This window comes from Eptesicus fuscus, chromosome 13 (genome assembly GCF_027574615.1).
Source record: "Eptesicus fuscus isolate TK198812 chromosome 13, DD_ASM_mEF_20220401, whole genome shotgun sequence".
NCBI classification, from domain to species: domain Eukaryota; kingdom Metazoa; phylum Chordata; class Mammalia; order Chiroptera; family Vespertilionidae; genus Eptesicus; species Eptesicus fuscus.
In genome coordinates, this window is record NC_072485.1 from 22833347 (window position 1) to 22859579 (window position 26233).

General features: G+C 53.3%; 1 protein-coding gene across 1 annotated transcript in view; it reads right to left on the reverse strand.

Annotated features, from left to right (window-relative positions):
* Positions 1–5059: 5059 nt before the first annotated feature.
* AMOTL1 (angiomotin like 1) overlaps positions 5060–26233 on the reverse strand; it is a 145726-nt gene continuing 124552 nt past the window's right edge. The window contains exons 10-16 of the mRNA XM_008149181.3: positions 23312–23457; positions 19357–19506; positions 14250–14440; positions 10401–10526; positions 9551–9777; positions 6532–6807; positions 5060–5680 (exon numbers count right to left, since the gene is read on the reverse strand). Of these exons, the coding sequence (XP_008147403.3) occupies positions 5574–5680; positions 6532–6807; positions 9551–9777; positions 10401–10526; positions 14250–14440; positions 19357–19506; positions 23312–23457 (1223 nt within the window). The 3' untranslated portion in view covers positions 5060–5573. The remainder of the gene's footprint in view (positions 5681–6531; positions 6808–9550; positions 9778–10400; positions 10527–14249; positions 14441–19356; positions 19507–23311; positions 23458–26233) is intronic.

Genomic DNA, 26233 nt, shown 5'->3' on the forward strand with positions numbered 1-26233 from the left:
CACTGTGGATACATCTGCGTACATTCTGTTCTGCAATAAATACTTACAGGCAGGCGCCTAGATATGAACAGAATCCTAGGCAAAGTCACATGTAAACACACCGCTGGGCATCAAAGCTTCCGGGGCTGACACAAGAAAAGGCTGTATAGGTACTTCATTTATATTGAGAACAATATTTTAATTCTGCAACAAAGCCAAGTTTCAGGACAAACACCTCGCTCAGAGCATAACATGACAATAACATGCGCTAAGTATACACGGCTTTACAGGGCACCTACTGGAGTTTAAACCAATGACTACGCGCTTACCTCTGCGTGTGTGCGGAGATGGGAACACATACAAGGTATGGCGAGAGAACAGATTTAAAAAATGGATCCACTACAAGTTACACAGACTCATGACGGCTGTCCTCCTTAGAAGGGATCACTTTAAAGGGCTCTTGGAGTCCAAAGACTCACTCCAAGGAACATCTTAGGGGTTTTGTTGTGTTGTTTTTTTTGAAAGCTAAAATGGTGTGACTTACCTTAATCACACATCTTTATTTATCCAACTGAGTGAATGACTTGGGATTACTTCCAAACCTAAGTCCATCTTCAAAAGGATGAAGCTCTCTCATGTCTAAGGATAACGACATGGACACGCCAGTCCCAAAGCCATACCAGTGAGGCGTTCGTTCACACCAAGTTCTCCTTGGGCAGCGCGGCCGTGACCAGGACAGAGTCTCCCAAAGGGCCGCCTTCCGAGGAGGGTGAGGTGAGAGGAAACACTTGGATCTTCTGGATTTTAAGAAGAGAAACCCGACACACCACCTTACAGTCAGACCTCACATGTGTGCACCTACATATACATGTGTCTTTATATACCATCAAATGACTAAACTAGAGAAGGGTTTGCCACTTAAAGGAAGGGAAGGAAACTGCTCATTGGTTCCGGAGGAAATCCATGCACTGAAATGCTGACCCTTCCCTGCTCCCAGCGGATCAGCTTCTGGCAACTTCTTTTTTTATTTTTTCCCTGGCAACTTCTTAATTCCTCCGCCCATCTCCCATGGAGCCACATGTCAGAGGCAAACCCATTTCCCTCCTCACACTGAATGAAGATGCTTTAAACACACGGATGAACTAACCAGAAAGGAGAAAAGGAGGCCAACATGTATAAAGCACAGACCACAACGGCCTCCGGTTTGGGATGGGAAGAAGCCAACAATGGGCTGGATGCTCTCCGGCTACTGACAGCCCTCACCATTTCAGAACCCCGCGGGCTCCCGCTGGCCACGACCGCGTGCGCCTTCGCTCAGGAGCGCAAGGTCGTTCGGAGGGCACAGAAGCGTGCCCCACTGGCGCCAGTGCCCAGGCGCAGCAGGACTCTGGTTTTGGGAAACACACCTCTTTGCCCACGGAGCTCCCCATAGGATGTGCCAGCTCCCTGCCTGAACACCTTTTAAACCCCAATGCATTCTTCACCCTCCTGGGAACCCGGCCGCCCCTGACGCTGTGCTCACATCGGGCTCAGAAGGCTGCTGCTCGGGGAGAGCTCGTCCGCCCAGCTGCACTCGCTGCGTAAAGGCCACTGCATGGTGAGGACCCAGGTGGCTGAGGGCAAAGCCCGGGGAGAACCAACCGGTCTCTGGAAGGTGGGCTTCTCTGCAGGGGGCGTCCTGACAGCCTCCTCCCCTGAGCAGCAGAACCCCCTGAGCTGCTCCCGTTCACAACTCATCTGGAGCCATCGTCTGGATATCCGGCCCACGCCCTGTGCAGTCAGGTGCACCCAGGAGCCCAGAGAGCGAGCCCGCAGGACTGCAGAGGGGAGGCCCTGCCGCTCTGGGTCTGCAGCCAGAGCCCCATCCTGCATGCCTGCTTGGAACGGCTGAACTCAACACGGAGAGGAAAAAATGCACATGCCCTGAAGTTAGCTGCTGGAATCCGGCCGCACCCCCTCGTCCGTGCAGCACCCCGGCCGGGCGGCACACAGAAGCTGCCACCCACGCTCAGGAGGAAGCGAACTGCTCTGCACGTCTCCGCACAGAGCCAAGCCTTGCCCTTCAGGCGATAGGGCCTGCGAGCTCCACAATCAGACACCGCCGGGAACTGCCCACCAAGTCCAGACCCTTCGCAATGCACACGTCCTTCTTGGATGGATGTGTAGCCACGCTTATAACGGGACACAAACATTTCCATCTATGCCTGGGGTTCATGGGCAACGCTAGGCGCTCTGGGCCTACTCCTGTTTCTTTCTTTCTTTCCTTTTTCTAAATCCTCACCCGAGGATACTTTTTCCATTGATTTTTAGGGAGAGTGGAAGAGAGAGGGAAAGACAGAGAGAAACACTGATGTGAGAGAAACACACCCATTGGTTGCCTCCTGCATGAACCTTGACCAGGGCCTGGGCCGGGGAGGAGCCTGCAACCAAGGCACATGCCCTTGACAGGAATCAAACTCAGGACCCTTTGGTCAACAGGTCGAAGCTCTACCCACTGAGCAAAACCGGCTAGGACCCTTGTCCTATTTCTTAGCTCCTGAGAGTGGGGCAGCTGCGTGTATCCGTGCACACACACACACACACACACACACACATGCACACGCATGCACATCACAGATGTGGGGGAGAGCGGGCCAAGATGTGGCACCAAAGGACAGGAATTATCCCTCCAGCAGAGGCAGCCCAGCCTGTGACGAAGGCACAGCTCCTCTCCATTCATGGTTCAGATCCGGGTAATCCTGGCTGTGAGGCTCTGGGAAGGGACTCAGCCTCCCTGAGGCTCCGTGTCCTCCTGTGAAATAAGGAGAATAAACGTGGCCCTGCGCCCGGGTGGCTTGCGGACTCACTAAAAGTTATCACCATGGCGCTAGCATACAGTCAGCACTAAAAACCAGAGATGCTATTATTTCTTCTGAAAAATCAAATGGTAACATATTGCAAACTGCCCAGAACATAGAGTGGGTGCTGAGGACAAGCACGCAAGCATAGCTTCAAGAGGGTTACCAAGATGGGTGCCAGGGGCCCTGGCTCGGCAGGAAATCTCCCATAAAAGCGTTTTTAAAGCTATAGGTCCCTTTTGTTATGGAAGTCTGAGCAGGTTAGAAGAGAAAACAGATCCACGAAGACCCCAGCGCAACTGGAACGTGGTGATGTCCCTGCTTGCATTCTGACAACAACACGACGGGCACGCGTGCCAGTCTGGTGCCGCGCGTGCCAGTGAGGTGTGCTAGAGCACGGAGACCAGGCCTGGGGCAAACTGGGCTGTGGCTCTCGCCCTCACCCACTTCCAGGGGAGCTGCCCAGACGTGGGCGGGGGTGGGGGCCGGCAGAGGCGTCTTGCCTTCCTATCTCTAGATACTTTCTCTCCTTCCTGGTGGATCCCCAACATGAATCAGGCATCAAAATGTCCTTAAGAGAGTCAGTTGCCATGTACTGAACCTCATCACCCATAAAAAGTGATGAGAACAGAGACTGGAATGGGGACCCTCTGCCCCATGCACAGCAACCCTTTCCTCACTAGGGGGCCTCCGCGCCCTCTCCTCACGTGCCAGGGCATTTGGGGAGCTCCTCGCCCCTGCCCGCTGCGGCTCCCCGGGCTGCACAATATTCAGTGATGCGTAACCCGGGACGAAGGAGGCGGCCAGCGGGAGGCGCAAGCTCAGGGCCCACGCAGAGCAGCTTGGAGGTCACACCGGACGCCAGGCCCCTCTGGGCAAAGCACTATCCCTCCCTCCCCTCCACCCTACACTTGTCATCCTTCAACCTCCTTAATTTGGGGAGGCTGTACCTCCACCCAGGTTACTCTCTAAAAACCAACCCTCAGATAAGCCAGCCAAGCAAAACTTCCTGAGCAGGGCGGCCTCCAGGCTCCACTGAGGTGGTCTCCAGCCTGGGCCTCCCTCTCTTTCCTGAACTGAGCCTGAGACACGTGACCTGGAATAACAGCGTCCCGCCGATGCGGACCCGGATGGAGAACGGGAGAACGGCCTCAGGGCTCGAGCAGCTGCTCCTCTGTTCTGACCCAGCACCTCCTGGATCTGGGAGGAAAGCCTCCTGTCCGAGGGGTGAGATGGAGACCATCACACACAGGGACATGCCCCCGCTCCTGGCTCTTGAACATGACCGTCCCGTCTCGCTTTGGATAACTTGCCCTAAATTGAAAACCCTAAAAAAATCAGACCAAGCTGTAGGTTACAAAGCAGCTCATGGCCGAGTGGAGAGTGGGGAATGTGCTCAGGAGCCACAGGTCCGAGGAAGGGGACAGGGGACAGGCGCAGGGGCGGTCCCAGAGGCCCCGAGTCAAGTGCCACTCGTTTCCTGGCATGCCGCTCTGAAAGCCTTACCCGGCAGAGCCATGGGGCGGAAACGCCAAGCTCCTGCAAGAGCTGACGTGAGGGAGAAAAAAGCCAGGCCCACGCTCCTCACACAGGCCGTGCATTAGCGGCTGCGGGGGAGGCGGCAGCCAGGAGGCCGGCCTGGGGCTGTGTCCCGCTGGCCACTGTGAAACACTGCAGGAGTGGTGACAGTTCAGACACTGCTCTCGTGAATCCCAGACCTACTCTGCCGCGTTTCACTTAAAAATGAAGAAAAAAAAAAAAAGAGTAAAATGAAAGAAAACTCAGCAAAGACAGAGATGAAGTCAGGGGAGTCGGGGAGGATGAGCACCAAGATCAAAATGCTCCCATTCTGTTCAGAAAACACTGCCTGGAGTCCACACAAGCTAGGAAGCCCCACAATCGCCTGCAAAATCCAAACCACGCAGGTAGCCGAAACCGGTTTGGCTCAGTGGATAGAGCGTCGGTCTGCGGACTGAAAGGTCCCAGGTTCGATTCCGGTCAAGGGCATGTACCTTGGTTGCGGGCACATCCCCAGTAGGGGATGTGCAGGAGGCAGCTGATCGATGTTTCTCTCTCATCGATGTTTCTAACTCTCTATCCCTCTCTCTTCCTCTCTGTAAAAAATCAATAACATATATATATTTAAAAAAAAAAAAAAAAAAAACAAACCACGCAGGTCATTAGACGAGGACCGGAAGGTCACCCCTCAACATTTTCATCTCATCGGCACAGCCACACACACTCAGACCCCCCGGGTGGCGCAGGTGGTTTCACATCACACCCAGAGGGGCTCCCAGAGATTTCTAGGAGGTTCTTGAACAAACAGATGCTAACGGGCAAGGAGAATGGGGGCATTCCAAGGAAGATTCCGGTTCAGGTTTATCTGTTTATAACCAGAAAATGGGTGTACACAGGCCCTCCCCAGGAGATACATTTTCTGTACATTGGAAAATTCCACTTCCTATTTCTTCTTCGTTTCCAAACCTACATGCGTCGTCTCTCTGCCACCATATGCAATAAAAATCCATGGCGTTCACTCCGTCTTCATTCGTGTAGGTCTCCTGTTTGTTTTTTTTTTTTTTAAAAAAACATTTATAAAAAGTGTTCTTACGAATCTGGAATCTTTATCAGTTCAAATCATTCCTGGTTTCCATCTACCACCTTCGTGATCGCTCTTCTTGCTCGTGCCGCTTCCCTTTGCCGCGCTCCTCCCCAGCTTGTCACTGTCCCGGCACGGCGTTCCTCCGGGGCACGGCGCTAGATGAGGACCTCCATCATCTCCGTGTCCGGGAACTCGGGCTTGTGCAGCAGGCTGCTGGCGCGGCCTTTGTGGTCAGGCGACTTCCCGTGGCCAGGAGAGTTCTCTGCCGAACACAAGGGAAGCATCAGCAGCCCGCTCCTCAGGGGCGGGCCGCCCCGGGTGTCCCTGTGGAACCCTTTCGGACACCACCCTCGCCCCCAGTGCGTACAGGCAAGGCCAGAAGCCCGGCCCACGTGGGGCAGATACTTCTCACACATCCCTGTCTTCCTCGGGAAAGTGCACTCCAGGAACCAAATCTCAGAACAACGGCAATGCTGTACATACTTGTCTACTGTATTTTGTAGGGTGAGCAGTTCATTTATGCCCCAAATAACCCCACACTTTCTCAAAAGCATTCCTGAAGAGACCTATCCCCCTGACTAAGATTAGTGCCCACGACGAAGCCAAGTCTACCCTTTGCCGGATGCTTCTGAACTCATCGCAAGCTCACTCCTCCCAAGTCGTCTTCTCCTAAATGTTTTCGGGTGACCCATTAGTACCGGCCTGAGTGCAGTGCCCGAGTCCCCCTCCTCTGCAGTTAAACCTGCCTTGTCCTTCAGGAAGGAGGCACCCCTGACCCCGAATCCTTAACAAGTCAGGCCCCGTCTAGGTACCCCAGCCTCGGAGGCACCTGGTGCCTGGTACTGCCGCCCCCCCACCCCCCCACCTTGGAGCACGTCTATTTCTGCCCCTTGTAGGAAAGGGCTGGTTACAAAGCACAGCAATAAATGAGGAGTGTCTACACACACTTCATCCCACACGAGCGCACAGCCTAGGTGTATTAGGGTAACCATAGCCATAAAAAACACCCACAAAGCGGGAGCTGCCCCCTCCCCAGCCCCACAAAGGCTCCCTCTCTCAGGCCAGAGAGCCCCAGGGTGTTTCCATTCAGCACCAAACATCAGAACACCTCACCCAGTTTCTCTGCGGCTCCTTTGGCCGCTGGGTGTTTCAGGACCGGGCTGTTGGAAGGGGTCACACTCAGCCGGCCGCGGGTGGGCAAGGAGGCCATGTTGGGCCAGAAGAGTTCGGTGCTCTTGTCCGTCTGGGTGCTGCTGTCTTTGCTGCCCGTCTTGGCGTGGGCGCTGCTGGCCGACGTGGCGGACACCGTCGGGGCCGGCGCTGCGGCGGGCGGGGCAGGCAGCGCGGGGGTGGACGCGTGCTCGTGGTGCTCCTTCCCCAGCAGCAGCCCTGCGGACGGAAGGAAGCACAGCTTTTCAATGCCGTTCTTTCAGACAAACAAAAGCCCGGGTCAACAAGGCTCAGCACTGCTGTGTTCACTCACTGATTCACTCACCAAACGCACTTGTAAGCGCTGACTATGTGCCTGACCAGTTGAGAAGCACTGAGGAAATTTAAAAACGGAAAAGGCCTAGTCCCCTCCCTAAAAATCTATGGTTGCTTTTAAGGAGTTGTAAAGTAAACTGGTTATAACCTAATATGATAAACAGTAGGATAAAATTACTCTAAAGTGGCACGAGGTAGCCGGTAGCCAGTGTCGAGGGGTGGGGGTTCCTGCAAGGCTGTCTGGAGTCCACGCTTGCTCGGCCTCATGCCCGGCCGGGGAGGGCTGGCCTTGAGTCGTGGTTGTGTGCTTTAGAAGAACGGAGTTTCCCTGGCCCTGGGCAGGGCCCCACTGGCCTGCGGTGCTTTCTGAAAGGCCCACAATTGCACCCCCGTCGTGGTACTGGATGGTCTCCCGCAGCGCCGGGCTCAGATACAACCTCGTTTCCAGGTCAGACCCACACCAAGGAGCCCCAGCAGCTGAGAGCCACGGCCCCGAGAGGCAGGAAACCAGCCGGGTCCCTGGGAGGAGCCACACGGCCGCTTCTCGCTGGGGGCCCCGGGGTAGGCGGGCGGGGGGCAGGAGCGAGGACGCGCTGGAGGGAAAAGGCAGGCACGGTGGGCAGTGCTTTCCCTCCGCCTCAACGTCTCCCTGCGGCGCTGGGCAGGACAGCTACGTCTTTATTTTAAATAATGAAATTCGGCACACGTTCAGAAACGTGCCAGCACTCCCGAACACTGGCCTATAGACGATGTGGTCAGCACAGCCAACCGCTTGTTCACGCAGCCGGACCAGCCAGCATTTCATAAAGTGTCCTCCTCCCCAGGGCTGTCGGAGGTGCCCATCCACAGCAGCACAGCAGCTCGGTGTGCACAGCTGTGTTCTCCGATGGGACGTGCCTCCTGGTGGCTTGGATGTGTTGTTGTCAGCGGGAGGGGCCTGAGGCTGCTTCTCTAACAAGCTCCCGGGTGAGGCCGGTCCACAGGCCACGCTCGGAGTGGCCGGGGGCTTCCCACACGTCGCCTCCCTTCGCATTTCACAGCAGCGCTGTGAGACAGGCCCCGCGTTATCCGCTGCTTTACAGACACGGAGACGGCAGCTCAGAGAAGTGAGCACCTCACAGCTAAGCAGGCGCAGAAATGGGATTCAAGCCCAGCTGTGCCCAGCTCTACGCCAACCTGTGTTCTTCCCTCCTGACCAGCTGCAGGCGGACAGGGATGCTCTCGTGGAACTAGGTCACTGGCCAGTCGTCTCACCCTCAGCAGGGCGTACACGGTCACCCCCACCTCCTTCCAGGGCCTGTGGGGCAAGAGATGGTGGAAGCAGCGTGGGGACTGTGCAGTGGCCGTGTCTGCCGCCTCTGCCCCGCCTCTCAGAGAGCCTCTCTGGTTTGGTGACGCGTGGACACCAATGACAATGGCAATAATGGGAGGAACACAGTGCAGAGAGCACAGCAATGCTTCCTGCAGACCGGCCCGCTCCCAGGCCTGGTGAAGATATGCAGATGCCAGGGGCACAGGCACAGAGACCAGAGAAACGCCTGCCTGGCTGCATGTCGCAAACGGACTCTCGGGCTCCCTAACTGCGTGGGGAGCTAAGTGTCCTGGGGTGGGTGGGGGGTGGGGCGGGCGCCTTTGAAGATCCCCGCTGCTGTCCACCCGCGTCCTCTTTGAAGTGCATGTCCCGGGAGGGCAGGGGCTGCTGAGGCCACCTGTGGAGGCACTTCACACGGCGATTCTGGCTGGGAGCCTGGATCCCCCAACTCTGCAGGTTCATACTGGAAGCTCGTATCCCCTCTGGCACGAAGCAGCCAGGCTCCTCTGGGGTTCTGTGCTGACAAAAACTGGCTCTCGGCTCCACAGATAAAGAAAACACACTCTGACCCAGGGAAATGCATCAAAGGAGGCCAGACCCTGCAGCTGCCAGAGTGCGGGTGGTGGGGGGGGAGCGGGAAGAGGAGGACGTGTGTCTGGGAATGCTGCCTGCTTCCTCTCCAGACTCAACGAGCCGTCGACAGGCTGGCCCTCGCCCCAGGAAACCCATTCGTGGCTAACACCACCTCTGCAGAATTCTCAAAACTCTGCCCGTGCAACAGCCATGCAACCAGCACCACAACCACCAGCCTCTCACGCTCGCACACGTCCTCCGAAGCGCCTCCGCCCCGTTCTCTCATTTCGCTCTCACCACGGCCCAGGGGCAACAGGACAGGCACTGCCCTGCCTTTCTAGTCTCGGAAGCGGAGGCAGAGCCGTCTTACAACTGGTCGGGGGCAGAGCCAAGGTCAGAGGCCTGACGTCTATGGGCTTTTCCATTCTATGTGGAGAGGGTCGGGCACTTCCACTTTCAACCGTGATGATAATTACATGGGTCAACCCATGGCCCATAGCCCATCTGGTGGTATAGCCGCTGCTTCCACATCGCTCATTCAATTTTCACAGCCCAAGTATGATTGGCTATCCTCCCCATTTCACAGATGAGTAAACTGAGACTTGGAAATATTCAGCGGCATTTCTGTGTCCCGTGAGGGGCAGAGCCAGACACCACAAAAGTGTCAGGACTTTTCCCACCAGATGAGGTTGCCTCTCAAAGCTGGTGCAGCTCTTGCCTTCCAGACCCTAGACCCCAGCCCGACGGAGGCGTGGGGCTCACCTATGCTCCCCTTCCAGGTCCTCTCTTCCTTCTTCTCCTCCGCTAACTGGCTGCTGGTAAGAGAGGTCTGGCGGGAGTGTGTCCCGGTGGCCGCCGCAATGGAAGGGACGGAGCGGGCGGGCCGCAGGCTCGAGGAGTCCGCCTTCCCGGCATCTTTGCGGGATCGCTGCTGCAGGACCTTAATCATGGCATCCCTCTCGATGATCTTGGCGTGGAGATTTTTAATGCTGTATAACAAACAGAACAGAACAGTCATCATCACACTCCATCTGGCTAGGAAAACGCGAAACGTTTTTCAGGTTGCCCAGGGACTTGAATTAGAATTCAGGATGGAAAACGAAGCGCAGTCAAGTCCTCAAACATTTACGATCTGCCAAGTGTGTAGGCTGGGTCTCTGGTGGTAGATCAGAGGGGTGCACCTCCTCTGGCCCCTCGGGAGCCTCTGGGACTTGCTGGGAACCAGAGGACACAGGTGCGAAGGCGTGGCCTCCCAGCAGCGGCTCAGAGGCCAGCTGGGCCTGGTCCCTGCTGTGGGCGGGAGAGCAGCAGGAAGCCTCACTCAGGGTCAGCCTTCCCCGCAAGTCAATGTCCCTATTTTCTCAGAAAGACAGAGGATGAACAGGTTTTCTGGGAGAAGTTAATCCTCCCCCCTCCCCCCGCAAGGCCAAAAATGAGAATCAGAAAACACTCGTGTTCTTTTCAAACTTGGAGAGTGTAACTTGCCGCGCCTGTCAGCTGTTCAGAGCAGGGGCTGGGGCTGGAGTGTGAGCCCAAATGCGGGCACGGGGGTCGTGAGGTGCGTGGCCAGGGTGGAGCGCGGTGTCACGGCCGCGCATGCGGCTGTCCTTACGTGTACTCCATGTCCTGACACCTCCTGGCGGCCTGCACCACCTCCTCCTCCTCCTGCCAGATGTGGGCCTCCAGCGAGGCCTCGCCGTAGCTGCCGTTCCGCGAGTGGTTGATGATCGTCGTGTCCCTGGCAACACAGGACACACACAGAGTGATGCGAACGCTCACAGAGAGGCGTGCGAGGTCACCGCACTCTCTCCACACACTCCTTCCCCCACGTTCCCTCCTGGATCCCGGCCCATTCGCTCCCTCAGAATGAAGACAGTATCTAAGGAAAACAAAATGAAATCCCACAGTAACAATTCCCTGCCCTCTGCCAGCGCCACCGTGCATCACGCACGCTCTGTGGCAACTATGACTACGGACGCTGCACCTGCTGACAGGTGGATACTATCACTCTAGTTGTGAGGGTCTCTCCTTCACACTTACTTATCCTTCCTGACTTTCTCAATCGGGGCTGAAGTTTTATGGCTGCTCCTTACGCACACAGCAGCCTTTTCAGTATTTTACAGTGAAATGGAGACGCAGTCAATACTTAAAGTGGATACTGGTCCTCTTGGGCAGAGAGGCTCACGCTGAAAGCTCCATCCTGCTTGCTTCCTCGCTCACTTCTCGTTTCATGGGGCCCTGCCTGGGATTCAGGTCCACTCGGCTGACAGCCGTGCCGGCAGCACAGCCGAGAGATGAAGACACACCCTGACCTTGAAAGTGCAGCGCCGGGGGCGGGGGGTGGGAGGGGCACGCAGGACGGGAGGGACGGACATGGGGAGATTAAAATGTGGAGCTGCAAGCAGGTGTCTGATGGAAAACAACTGGTCGAAGAGAACCCCTCCTGCCACTGGTTTCGGCAACTTGATCACTCCTAGTTAACGACGGCTGGTGAGAATAAGATAACTGTGCCCTGGCCGGGTGGCTGTTGGTCAGAGCACCGTCCCGATACTCTAAGGTTGTGGGTTTGATCTCCAGTCAGGGCACATACAAGAATCAACCAGTGAGCCCGGCCAGTGTGGCTCAGTGGTTGAGCCGTTGGACCTATGAACCAGGAGGTTTCACGGTTCAATTCCTGGTCAGGGCACATACCCAGGTGTGGGCTCCATCCCCAGTAGGGGGTGTTCAGGAAGCAGCTGATGAATGATTCTCTCTCATCATTGATGCTTCTCTCTCCCTCTCCCCTTTTATCTGAAATCAATAAAAAATATACTTAAGAAAAAGAATCAATCAATGAATGCACAAATAAGTGGAACAACAAAAATTGTTGTTTCTCTCAATAAAATAAAAAAAATTAAAAAATAAGGTACCTGCCATCTAAGTGATCAAAATATATGTTAGACCAAAAGGCGCAGTGATGTCTCTGATCAGTGAATACTGAATTGGTAAGGAAAGATCCAGCCAAATGTTTCATATTCCAAGGCTGCAGTCATATTTCACATCTTATGGCTGTTCTCTAGGACACTCAAAAACAGCAAAAAAGAGCCCCTTCTTTTATCTTTTTCAACAAGCAACTATCAACGAATGAGCATTTCTTTCCTGCCGTGGCCTGAGTAAAGCCCGTTGCACGGGTATCTCGTTCGGTCTCACAGCAACTTGTGCAGCAGGTGCCACCATCCTCATTTCGCACCAAGATGGCAAAACCAGTTGGTACGCCAAAATCACTTTCTTCGTTTAAAAAGCATTGCCGAAAAGACACAAAACTCACGACCAGCAATACTCATTTTCACCCAGGCATACGCAGCCAGTTAGCCTCTGGACAGGAGCTCAGAATTTCAACCTTCCCCCAAATCTTTCTTTCCACAGTAAAGCAATGCTGAAAGTACAGAGGTTCTCTTTTAAAAGAACATCAAGATTGGAGCTAAAAACCTGATTTTTCTTGAGACTGTGGGTAGGCCTGGTCAGTAAGGGGGAGAGGAGTTTCCACAGAATTATTAGATGCTCAATAAAAACACCTGTGGGAGCAAAGAAGGGGGAAGGGAGGAGTGGTGGAAAGGGCCTCGTTCCGTCCATCCTATTCTCTAGGGCAAGAGACGTGGGCCCTGGCACGAGGGCGATGAACAAGGCTGGGCTCATGTGGTGTGAGTGGCTGACGGAGTTTGGGTTCTACGCACGTCTCCCCCTGCCGTGCCCCCATGAGGTCTCATGCTTCAGACCTGTTCATTCCCCCTACTTCTGATTTTACATTCCAGTCCTACTCGTCATCTTCGGGCCCAGGATCCCAAACACGCATCTAATCCGATAAATCAACACAGAGGCCCCTGGTGCTTCCAAAGTAACACATACACTGCTGTTGGGCTTTTGTGTCCTCAGCCAGTGGAGCAGGGTCTGGCTCCCTGCTTGCAACCAGCCGAGAATTATAATTTCCACGTCAGAAATTAGGTCATTTCTGAATGAAGTGAGTGATGTTCGGAGAGGATTCTGCAGAATCACACATCTGTAGGCAGCGAGAGCTGTAGGCAGCGAGAGCTGGGGGAGCCTCGCATGTGGGCTCCTGCCTCCCTATGCCATGCTCTCGCCATGAAAAACCACAGGGCATCACCGAGAGCCACGCCCCAGACCCAAGCTGGCAAAGAAGCCAAGCCCCTTTGTAACACCATGATGGTTTGTTCTCTTCCGCAGGATAGAGAGGGGATTCACTGGTACTAATTACCTTACAAAGCAAATTGCTGAAAATAAAAACATTCCAATGTGTAACCATCAAGAAATACTTCCAAGAGCGTCCATGTTCTCACCCAGACGGTACGAAGACTGAACTGGGGGCTGCAACTCCCTCCACCTCTCAGCACATGTCTCAGCCCCGGGGGCTCGCTCGGATGGGGTTCTGTGGGCTGTTTCCCCTCAGAGCACAGACCTGCATGAACAACACTCAGGCACTAGAACCTGATCCCCAAATGGCCATTCCCCCCGTGAATCTGCAGGTCTCCCCAGATGCGCGTGTGCCGTGGCGCCCAGCGGAGGCATCTATGCCCCCATGGGTGGCACTGCTCTCCGCCCAGTCCTGGAGGCATCAGGTGAGCATACTGCTGGCGGGTCTCCTCTACTTGAGGATGAACTCGAGAGCCCATGGATGGCTTACGAGGTACCCCTCTACCCCAGTGGGCCTCCTCTTCTTCAGTAAAGAAGAAATAACACATCCCAAAGAAACGTGGGGCTGACTAGCCCAATTTTATGGATGCACCTTTGAAATTTAAGGACGGCCTCCAACTAGCCTAATCCTAAATTGCAGTGAGTTCTAAACAACTCGGAATTAAATGTAACTTACTGGCAAAGAGCAAAGTGGTGGGGGGCGGGGTGAGGGAGCGGCAGTGAGAGAGGACTGGGAGCACGCGCGGCCGCCCCGGAGGTGCGGCGATCACGCGTGCAGGTGAGCGCCGGCAGCCAAGGCGCTACCTGCTCACCCAGACAACAGGCGAGTTCCACAGAATTATTCTGGGAATTACGGAACATGTTGAGCCCATTTTGAAAGAAGAATAAGGTTGTGCGCTACAGAAAGGAAAGAAGGCAACGAGGTCGTAACAGACGGCGGCAGAACACAATTGCAAGCCCGGTGGAATCAGGCTCGGAGGCAGACAGGTCTCCCTTTCCACGTGGCCCCACCACTTACGAGCAGTGCGACTCGGAATAAACCGCTGCGCCTCCCTAGCCTCGTTTCCTCACCTGCAAACCGAGGCTGACAGATAGCATTCCTCCTTCAGGGCTGTCAGGAGGATGAACTCTTCTTGTCCGGCCCCCGTCACACCCCCGTTGTTGTTGCAATAAACTCTCCCCACATCACACTTGAAGACCGAATAGTATCGCGCGGTGTGGATGCACTTTACCTAGCGGAGTGACGCCCCGAGGGACCCCAGGCTGGCCTCACCTCTCGGCTGCGGCGGTGGCGGCGGCGTTCATGGCAAAGTGCCGGATGGTGCTCTCCTCCAGGTACTTCTGCTCCCACTTGGTCATGTCGGCCTCCAGGGCCAGGATCCGCTCCTCCTTCTCCCTCACAAGCTCCATGAGGGCCGGGGCGTTGTATTCCAGCGTGCTGGCTGGCGGGCCGTTTCCATGTTTCTAGAGAAGCAGAGGGAGAACATCTGGATGCGAACCGGGGGCCTGTGAAGCAGACCACACTGACCGTGTCTGCGGAGTTGCCCGCGTGGAGCACACAGAGTTTACCCGGGTCCCCAGCACGTTCACACACGTTACCATCCCACTCTCGCTCCCTCTCCAGGAGGGATGGGATGACCAACCTTAGCAGGTCCTAACACCAAGCTACCTCACCTACCAAATTCCTGTCTCAATGAACTGTCCTGTAACTTTATCGTATAAGTAGACACTATTATCCCAATTTCACAGAGGAGAAAACTAAGCTTCAGAGAGGTTAAATGAACTGTTCCATGTCTCTGAGCTACAGCAGGGTCAGGATTCAAACCCACGTCTGTCGGTCCACACGGGTCTGCATGACAAGAAGTGGCTTGTCCAACGCCCCGCAGTTCATTTACACCAAAAGCAAGAGCGGTAGCTAAGTCTTGGCCTCCTGGTCGGGGCACTTTCTCCCGAGTGCTCAGAAGTGATTCCAGGCGTTTGTCTTCCCGAGGCTGGGAGATAAGATGGAAAGGCCCAGGGACTGGGAGTGAGAAGCCCTGACACGCGTGCTCTCCCGGCTGCAAAGCTCTCGTCTGGGAAACAAATGAACACCTGCCCCACTTAGAGGCCTGAGAGTCAAATAAGATAATGCACAGGAAAGCATTTAATAACTCTAAAGGGCTAGCCAAAGGAAAGAGCTGCCGGAACGTCTGTAATGCAAGCTCGGCCCGTTCTTTTCACCCGGGTCTGTAAGACAAGGAATAAAGCGGGTGTCTTATCTGGACTGCTCACAGAGGAGAATATTCACATTTCAGATTTCCCCCCTTTCAACTCAGGCATCCTATTTTCTCTAAACGGCACGACTTGGAGGACGATGGGGTTTTGAAGAGGTTCTGACTTCAGGGAGAATGACTTCATCCCAGCTATTCTACGCCCTCTCCGGTTTCCCAGGGGCCACACATTGTAAATGCAGAGCTGGTTGCAAGGTGAGAGGCACTCGGAACCACACACAAGCTCGAGCTGCCCTGATGGAGTCTCATCCTGCCAGAGAGAAAAGAGCAGTGGGCCCACGGGCTTTCGCAAACCATACGTTTGTGTTCAATTTTTTAAAGCTACAAATACCAATTATTCTAGGATCTTGGCCGGTGGCTAACATTTAGTCAGCAACAGAGCGAAGGCATGCACCTGTCCTCATCCACCTCCACAGGAAGTCACGGACTCCCGTAGCCAGCGCCTGGCCTCAGGCAGGAGGACGTCAGGTCCAGCAAAACAAGAGCTCCCTTGCTCTCAGAAACGGTCCAAGAAAAAGACCCCACAGCCTCGCTAAGCTGGCCAGTTTCTCTCTGAATCCTCAGGTTCCCATCTCAGCTGGCTGATTCATTTGGACCTCACGTGAGATCATGGCAAGTCTGCATAGAGCACCTGATTCAGATCATGAAGAGTTATTAAAATAAAAGCATGAGTTTCAACACTCAAGGATAGCACAGTCCAACAGGCAAGCATGTCAGCCAGGAAAACGGGCCGACGGTCAGGCAGGCCAGCTTCTGCTGCCCATTCAGTTGACCAACAAATATTTACTGAGCACGTACACCATGTGCTGGGAATACCACAGTGGACACATTTCTGTCACCTTTCCCCGTGGGACTGGAAAAGCTGGAGCGAGGGAGGAATCGGGGAGAGGGTGCCAGGATGCCCAGGCCTTGCACATACTCTGAAGGTCATGATGATAAAACAGCAATGATAGCTATTCTTTCTCAACGAGTTGCTCAGTGCTGGGCACTGTGTGGATTTTCTTATCTGAGATTATACGTGTAAGATCAGCATAATGTATTCGCCCCATTTTAGGGACAAGGAAGTTGAGGCTCAAAAAGCTCACTTACCCAAGGGCTCTTTCCTAGAGGGAGGAGCAGGCAGGAGTCATCCACCTTGGTCAGTCTAACCCTGTGAATCAATTCACGACTCCATGCCGCTCTGTCCCCTCCAGTCTACCCACTGTCGGGAAGGTTCCAGGGCACCTCACAAGATGAACTGCGGCTCACGCGGGGGCTGTGTGTTGTTCAGGATGTGGGTGGAGAAGTTCGGCTGTGTCCTGGCATCAGTCTAAGGGCAGAGCCGCTGTGTGGGTTTTGATTTAATAAGTTCTCTGAGCTACTCTCTCAACGATCCCTTCAGAATAACACCCTATGGGGAGTGGCTTTGTTGAGGAGGGATATGGCCAGGAGCTCACATGTTACCATGTGACCTCAGTGTGACCTTCCTACAAGGGTCAGATAAATGCCTCTGTAGCACAGGAGTGAGGAGCTGGGTGCCGGTGGGCTGGCCACATCCGGTGGGCTGGCCACATCCAGGCAAGTATATGCATGAGCCACTGCAGAGTGAATGAGGAGGAAGCTGATCAGCGAGGCCCCTGGGTACCTTTCCCAGAAAGGCTGAGTTTCTTGGGGGACCCCAGGCTCTGGAGTGGACTAGAGTGGACTCCCTGCTGAGGGCCAGCAGGCCTGCACTCACCACACCGTCCACAGGCTCCAGGCAGGAGCCTGACCAAACTTTATAGTATACTAGAGGCCCGGTGCATGAATTCGTGCACAGGTGGGGTCCGGTCCAGCCCACCCCAATCGGGGCCTGATTGGCCAGGGGAGGGGCCGATTGGGAGCGGGGCTATCCAGGGGGAGGGGCCATGGATGGTTGGCCCTGCCCCTGGTCGAACTCCCTGTTGAACTCCCAGTCAAACTCCCAGTCGAGGGGACAATTTGCATATTAGCCTTATATTATATAGGATACCACATGGAACTAGCTAGAAACTCAAGGTTTTGGGGTGAATTTATTTGTAATAAAATTTTTACCTTTTTTGGTTATAGAATAATGTATGCTCACTGACAAAATGATAGAATAAAGAGGAATTAAAGGAAAACATAAATAATATTACTCATCTTTTTAATGAGTAGGCAAAAACAACAAGGAAACTCCTAAGTGTCTTTCATATCATAGGAGACGGATTAACACGCTCATTTAAAAAAACCTGGTATTATTTTTAAAGAGATGCCGAGATAAACAAAGTTCTGTTTAGCTCTAAAGATCGTCTCCCCTCTTTTTGGTCTCATGTCAGCCATAACCAGCAGGGAGTCTGCTGTCAGCCCCCAAAACTAGATCCAAAATGCAAGCCAAGTAATTTCCCCAGAGAGCCTCAATTCTGAAACCTCTGTCCTCCCCAGGTACGCCCAGATCTGCCAGCAGCCGTTAGGCACGGCAGGGACGCGTTTCTGCCCATCTGAAGAAGCAACGGGCGTGAGGGTGCGTGGCTCTGAGCGTGCGCACACTGTGAACGGTCCTCTGTGGCAAGGAATATTTTTCAAATCATTCTAACCTCACTTTTCTCCTTGGTATACAGCAAGGATAACGGGGTTGAGTCTGGCTTCACAGCATCCAAAATAGAAAGTCCCAGGATAAGTCACCTAACCGTAGGGGCTGGGGGCACAGTAACTGAAAACAAACATTCTTTGCAGCGCTGAGTTTTGAGATGTGCCCGTTTTGCCAGCCAAGGGTTCGTGAGGCTCACCGGTGCCAGCGCGGTGCCAGCATCCGAGAAGCCGGCTCCCCAGTGGGGAGGCTCAGACCTCAGTAACTGCACATGGGGAACAGCTGGAGGGTGGCCCACAGGCCAGGGAAGGAGGCCCAGGGTGGACGGGGCAGCAGTCCAAAGACAGACTCACCCTTCCTTACGAGCCACCAACTAAGCCAAGATGGTGGGCGGCCGGGTGGGTTCCTTAATGTTCTGGGCGATCTCACCGACACCTCCTCCGCCCGCCAAGTACACACGCCTGGGAAACGTGGGCGCCGGCATGAGAAAGGGCGGGGCCGGCCCGCATGTGCGCTTTCAAGCGTTTCCAAGTCTTTCACCCACAACCACTGTGCCCCGTCCAGTAGGTAATTCCACGGAGCCGTCCTGCATTCCCTGGTTCCCGACTGAGGGCGCACCCTTCATCGCTGCAGAGAGGGCTTTGCCCACCGCCTTGGCCGCCGGCCACGGCCGGGCGCCCGCTGGAGCCGGAGTCTGCCGGCCTGGAGGCTCCCAGTCCAGCCACAGGGCCGTCCTGCAGGCTTGTCCTCTAGCCGAGGCGCACGGAGCCGGGCTGGGGCATTCTACTGGAGCTTATTCATAGCTGAGTTACGCTAGCTGCTGCCGCCAGGATAAGGCGAGGCAGAGGATCAGGAGCTTACAGCCAATATCACTCCAGGGATCGATCGCCCTGAACTCCTTCCTCTCCTTTACCTCTGGGCATGCACTGATGGTCAGTCCTACTAATCTCACTCCTGCCCGCTCCCCCTGGATTCCCACTGCCACTCCCCGCTGATGACACCAACAGCCCTCGGGCCGGCCTCCTCGTCGCCATCTGCCCCACAAGACCCTCCCAGCACCCCAGAGCACTCTCTCCCCAGCCCCGTGCACCCCATTCCTCTCCAGCTGAAAAACTCCCATGGTTGGCCCGGCTGTTACAGGACAAAGCCCAGTCCCTCACCGGGACCACATGCCTTCCACTGCTGGCCTCACCTCTCCAGCACCGCGCTGAGCGTTCCCCCCACCAGCTGCACCCCACTGTTCCGAACTGCCTCTCTCCTTGACACATACCCTTCCTCTGCTTCTGGTGTTCTCCCCAGAACACCCCCCAAAAACTCATCTAACTCAAATGTCCGCCTCTGTGAAGCCGACTAAAGCCACATTCCCCGATGCCCAGCCGCCTTCTGTGAGGACATCACTCCAGTGAGTGGACTGCCCGTCCTCCACTGGCCGCTGTGTTGGCTCGCTAGGACAGGGAGTTCTCCTTGACCCCGGCCTCCCCAGTGCCGAGAGCGGAGCCTCGTGTGCATCCTGCCATCTGCCGGCCCCTCCCCCAGCCCCGCACCTGCTGGGTCCGCAGGGCGTCCAGCTCTCGCTCCAGCCAGGTCCGAAGTCTCCGCTCCATCTGCTCCCGCTTCTCACATGCAGACTGCAGCTGGGTCAGCGCCTGCTGCAGCTTCTCCACCTTCTCCACGTAGGCTTGCTTCTCTCGTAACTGAGCAGAGGGAGAAAGGAGCCCAGGATCGGACCAGCGGTTCTCAGCACCGGGGTGGAGGGAGACCGGACTTAAACCACCAGTGCATGTGCCCTCCCACTCCTCCCACTCCTGTGAGCTGGCACAGAAAAGGGTTAGACACGGCCGCCAGTTGTACCTCACGCAGCTGGGATGCTTGGAATCGAAAACCCTACTGGGGCACCTGCCTTCATTATTGGTACAGCTCTGAGCTCAATCCTTGGTTACTGCTTAGTAATTATAGCATTTGCTGGCATTGGGAATGGGGTTAAGAGTTTTTAATGTTATGAGGAAATGCTTACTCTACAATGTTAACTGAAAAATCCAGAATAAAAAATTATATACAACATTATCACAACTCTATCTATCTAGGAAGAAAAAAAAAAAAAGACAGAAATGAACTACTTAAAAGCACTAACCAGCCCTGGTCAGTTTGGCTCACTGGTTAGAGCATCAGCCTGCGGACCGATTTCTGGTCAAGGGCATATAACTCAACTGTGGGTTTGATTTAACTTTCTGGGAAGTGGCTGGTGTCAAAAACCAGGCCGAGGCACTTACTTATCTGGTTGTGGGGAGTACAGGAAGCAACAAATCGATGTGTCTCTCTCACATCAACATTCTCTCTCTCCTTCTCAATGGAAAAAATATCCTCAGGTGAGGATTAAAAATCTATAAAAATAAAAGCACTAACCATGTTTATCTATATGGCTGAATAGACATTTCTCATCTTCTTTATTCTCTTCTGTATTTTTCAAATGCTCCATAATAATTATAAATTACTATTGTAATAGAGAATCGTGTGTGTGTTTATACGCACGTGTGCCCAGGTGTATGTCTGAATGAAGATTAAAATTGCTCATTCTAGATAATTGTGGAGTAACTTTCTCCTAAAGGTTTGAGCCTCTACAGACGAGTAGCTGACAGCCCTGAAGAGGCCAGAAGGGCATGAACACCCAACACAACCACTGAGGAGATGGAAATTAAGGTAAAAATGACCTTTGGAAACATCACATCCAGTATGGACTGAGAATCCTGATGAACAATTTCAAATTCTTATCCTCAGACTTTGTTTTCTTCCAGCAACAAGTTTGGGCCGTGATCATGAATCCTAGGCACGTTTCTAACTTTCTGGGAAGTGGCTGGTGTCAAAAATCAGGCCGAGGCACTTACTTATCTGGTCCTGAGTGGGGAGACCAGATGCCATTTCCTGTCATTCTGCGTCTGGGTGTGCAAATGCCTCGCAGGTGACTCAGGTCCTGGGTTTAACCCCTGACTGCACTGGCAAGGAGGAACATGCTGGGATTTAAGAGCTGCTGTGAGGGGTGTTCTCACTTAGCAGGCTGCACTGCCCTGAGCTAAGCCTGCATCCTAGCCAAAGCCACTGGAATAAAATGGAGGTGCTTCCGATCTTTCAAGGGGAGTGGCAAAAACAGCAACTTTATTTATTATTATTTTTTAAAATATATTTTTATTGATTTCAGAGAGGAAGGGAGAGGAGAGAGAGATAGAAACATCAACGATGAGAGGATTATTGATTGGCTGCCTCCTACACACCCCCTACTGGGGATACAGCCCGAAACCTGGGCATGTGCCCTTACTAGGAATTGAACCGTGACCTTCTGGTTCCCATAGGTTGATGCTCAACCACTGAGCTACACCGGCTTGGCAAAACAGCAACTTTATAGCCTTTTTTTACACCTGCTCTTGGGATCAATTTTCATATGGCTCTTTAATTCATTGGGCCTTTGATTGCTTGATTCGATTTAATAGGCACTTGAGGACCTACTGACTGCAGGTTCCTGTTATGGATGACTCATCTGATCAAATAGGTTGTGAGTCCCATTCATACACCACTTACCCATCCTAGACTATATGCAATTTCCTCAGTGTGTAGGTACTAGAAGAGCTTTGATCCCTGCTGGGCAGAGTGCACACTGTGTGTCCCCAATGCCTGGAACAGCACCTGGCATCCAGCAGGTACTCAGTAAATACTTGCTGAGTGGATGAATTAATATTATCCCTAATCAACTGCAAGATTCTCGAAGGCATGGATCGCTCTCATTTACCTTTGCATCAACCTTAAGCCTAGCAAGGAGTATATTATGATGAAGATGGTTGATAGTAACAATAATTACATCAGCCAACATTTTTAAAGCACCACCATGCCAAGCTTTGTGCTTTATATGTATTACCTCATTTAACCCTCCCAATAACAGTAAAAGGCACACTCCTTTATTATCTCCGTTTAAGAGATGAGGAAACTGAGGACGAACGAGGTCAAGTGACTGCTCAAGGTCGCAGAGCTGACACATCCGTCCTGGGGTCACGAAGCTCACTTATCGCCATCTGGCCCGAGAGTCCCAGCTCCTAAGCATCCTGGGGAGGATGGGAAGCACACACAGGAGCCATCTGGACTGAATAAGGCCCTTCAGAAGGAACCTTAATAGGAACAAGGAGTGCGTCTGGAAGCCAGACACGGACATTTTGGAGAGGCTACACACAATCAAAGACCTTATATGGATACAATGACAAGAAAAGATCCACAATAGTGATCAGAAAGAACCTGACTCCAAGGACTTCACAGCTTTCACTTTCACAGAAAATTAAAAAAATAAAAAAACAGATTAAAAATTTATAACTTTCCTTTGTTCCTCACACAGAGAAGGAGCCTCACTAAGTGGTTTCAGTTATAAGGATAATAAGGGTCCTGGCCTCAAAGCAGACCCCCTGTCCTTCAGGGCCGAGGCCACTTTCTGGGCACCTGGTCTCCGACCTGATGAGTTCCTCCGTGGTGACAAGGAAGATGCAGTGGGGCTGCTGCCCTGGGATGGCTCATGCTGGCATTCACAGTGTAGTTTCTACACAGGACTTACAGGGTTTAACGGCTTCTAATGGACAAGACCCTGGCAGACTTAACCATCTTCCCCTTCAGCTGCTTTAGCCTTGAAGTTTGCTGAGACACTGAGTTACCTGGCATCAGGAGATGTTTCTGAGGAATAGCTTTTTATTTTCAACAACAGCGGCAACCATTGAACCACTCACGGCACTGTTTTCTGCATGTCGGGCACCAAGCAAAGTACTCTGCGTAGACCATCCGGGCCATGCGTGCTCCAGACTGGGGGCTTCTACTGTCCACATGGCTCCTGCCTACCCGGCCAGACCTCGCCTCCTTTTCTGACACTGTCTACAGCCTGAATCCCCTCGCCAGGACCTCAGAAGGGGCCATTCTACCTCCACAGTCGTGGGATCACACTTTCCTGGATTTGAGGAGTGGGGGTGGAGGGGGAGGGGTCATTGCAGGCAGAGCCAACTTCTGAAAACTGGAGACAGGCTTGCTGAAGGCCACCCCTGCTCCACCCCACAGAGGACTTTGGCCTTTTTTTTAATGCAATCAGAAGTCCAAAGACAGAGTAACTGAACTATTTTTTAAAAAAATTGTTAGTCTGTTTTCTGTACAGGAACCAGTGGTTTCCAGTCCTCCCACTTATTTCTAGCCCTGAACACATGCCAACCAGCGGCAGCAGGGGGGTTGCAGGCTGAGGGTGAGCTCTCTGCTGATGGTATTCACGTGTGCCTTTCATACTTTGCCTGGCTCTGGGTTGGATCAACTCCGTTTTTATTCATTTTTATTTGGGAGATCTCCTACATTCCCCCCTTTCCCTCCACCCCAACTCAACTCCTTGGAGTTGGCTCTACTTGAGGGTGCTGGGTTAGAAAATGGAAATGGAGGCCCTCGGGCTCTGCCGCCCTCCTCCCCCCCGCCCCCAATCATCCCACCCCGTCTCACCTCCTCTTCCAGCTTGATGACCCTGGCCTGGGCATTGCTCAGAGCCTGGTCCAGGATTTCAATGTGTCTCCGGTGATCCTCGCTTGCAGTCCTCACTGCTGCTAACTCCATTTCTAACTTCTCCTTTTCCTTCAAGAATTCTTTGTCTAGAAGGGAGACAAAAACAAAACTACAGCTATCAGAAAAAGTGTTCCCCTCTGGGCTCACTGCCAGCCTACATCTGGCAAATATTAAAAACAAGAAGCATGGAAAGAGTAGAGGGTCGAATTACTGCTTTTGCTCCCTCTTAATAGCTGTGGTGTGTGAGGTAAAGGTTTTCTGAAACAGCAGCGTTAACTCTATAGACACACTCAGTTCCAGAGACGAACCAGTGACCCCACGTTCCCCGTAACTCACTTCTGTACATTTCCTCTAAGGCTGCAAATCAACTTTTTACCTACGATTTCATGTTATGCTTACAACCTCCCCAGTTTCCATCTTCCAAACCAGGGGTAAAGGGCAGGCAACAAAAACAATAGCACTAATATTCTCATTCACAGAACAATAAGCCGCGGTCCAGAAGTCTAAGCTCTTGGTCTGAGGCCAGACAGCAGAAGGGCGCTCGCAGCCGGGCCTCCCTTCTCTGGCTGGATCCTGTTCCCACAGGACCTGGCCCCACATGTTCCCCTCCTTCTGTTCAGGAAAGAAAAGGGCATTGCTTTGGATTTAGGGCAAGGGCTTTCCTCTCCCTGACGGAGTAACGGATGGAGATCGTGTTGGCCCGTGCCCAGCACGCCCACCCGCCCTCCTGTAGGCGTCCCACCTCCCGTCTCACTAAGCGGGCAGGGCCGATGGTGTCACGGGATCGGAATCATTTAGTGAAAACATTTTTCCTGTGGCAAAGCAATACATTTTATTTCTTAAATAAGTTAGAATGGTTAGATATGGTTTTTTTTATAATATGGAAAAGCGTGAGTGGACTGAATGTGTAAGACTAAGGGGTTGGTTGAATAAACTACTCTGAGCCCTATCGTAGGACAGGATGCCACCATTAAAATGAGTGAATATTAGAAACATGAGGGGAAAAAATCCCCATTATTGAAAAAAGGTGGTTACAAGTCCCTATGCACACTACTCCATATTTTTAGAAAGCAGCATATAAGTAAGCAGCAGCAGCAATAGTTAGAAGTTGCTTGTATGTGCCCACACTGGTTATCTCTGTCCTCCTTCAACCCACACTGAAGCACAGGGAACCACAGCCTGCATGCGATACCAGCATGTGGCAGGGCTTCATCCATTCATGATTTCCTGCAATAGTCACGCACTAATTTAACAATAGATGTCAACAGTAAGGACTAGCCGTATGGCAGTGAAGCAAGAGGAAAAATGCTGTGCTTAAGGAGCAGCAAATGTGACAGCAGGACATGAGGATGAAAAGGACACTTTAAGGCTGCAAATACCCAGGTAACAAACACACAATCTTAGAGCGGGAAGAGATCACAGGAAACATCACCGTCCAGTTGCACCCCTTTCGCTTTAAGGGTCAGAAAAGGAAAGCCCAGGAGTGAAGGCACTTGGCCCGGATGTCCCCACCCGCCGGGGCGGGGCCAGGGCCAGAATCCCAGGCCTCTGATGTCCCATGGCAATGAGCTCCCTGCTTGCCTGCACCGCCCTTGCCTTGTGAGGTATGTCCACGGGATCCGCGTGCCATGGGACGGCCTCGGGACTGACAGAAGGAGCGAGCAGCCCTGGAAGCTACTAGTAAGTAGTAGCCGTGCTGCCGAGAAATAGCAGCATCCGCTGGAAACAAAATGAGGCCCCAGGGACCCCGCCCAGAACAGAACACTCCTCTTGGGCTCTTTATGCTCCACTGCGAGGCCCAGCCAGCCCTTTTCCCGCCTTCAGTGGCATTTGAAATGCTGCCTCTGAAATGTCCTTCCCAGTCCGTGGGGAACAGGCTCTGGGCCCCACCATCCACACCCTGAGCAGCCGGGGACCAGGACACTTCCCTCTTTCTGTGCACAGCCCCTGACGTTGGGGCCCCAGCTCCCTGGGCGTGGACATCATCTCAACGGGCATGGTGCCCTCTGACACCCAGAAGTTACTCAGCAGGCAGGCCTGGGAATGAACCACTGGATCTCCGAGCTTCTACCTGCTTATCAACATCAGCCCAAGAGTTCTCTCTGCTGAAGGCAGCCAAGGACACATTGATTTTGACCAGAAGCAGTAAAATGGTAGACTGAGCCCAAGACTAGAAGCCACAGCCAGGGCTTCTTGCAGTTTGCAAAATCGATGATCACAATCATTGCTATGTCACACCACAGCTGTTTACATTTCTGAATTAACAGATACCACCCCCCTCAACACACACACACACACACACACACACACACACACACACACACACACACGTGCACACACGCTCTAGCACTCGCTCTTTCCTTGATCGGCAGTATCGCATTGTGCTCAAGAGTGGACTTTGGCATCAGGAAGAACTGGATTCACATCCCAGGCTCATCACTTGGCAGCTCCGAGGTGCAGTATCTGACCTCTCAGAGCCTCAGCTCCCTCATCATCAAATGGGAATGATAACACTACGTCGCAGTGCTGTGCCGACTCTGTGGATGGCGATAGTGCATACAAAGTCTGAAAGAACCTAAACATCTAACACTTTATCTGTCTGGGTCATTGTTGATTCCCTGAGCCTAGAACACTGCCTGGCTCAGTAAATGTTGAATGAATAAATGACTTTCTACTACGTGTGAAGTCCATTGCCAACTGTACAATAAATGGCAACTCTTGCTAGATGTTCGGTATTAGGCCTTTGTTACACAGCTGTCCCCTCCACCTGTGCGGCCACCACGCAGCAGATGGCTGGTACAGACCATGGACATCCGGTTCCCTTCTCCGCCCAGGCTGCCGGAACCTCAGCGTCCACTACAG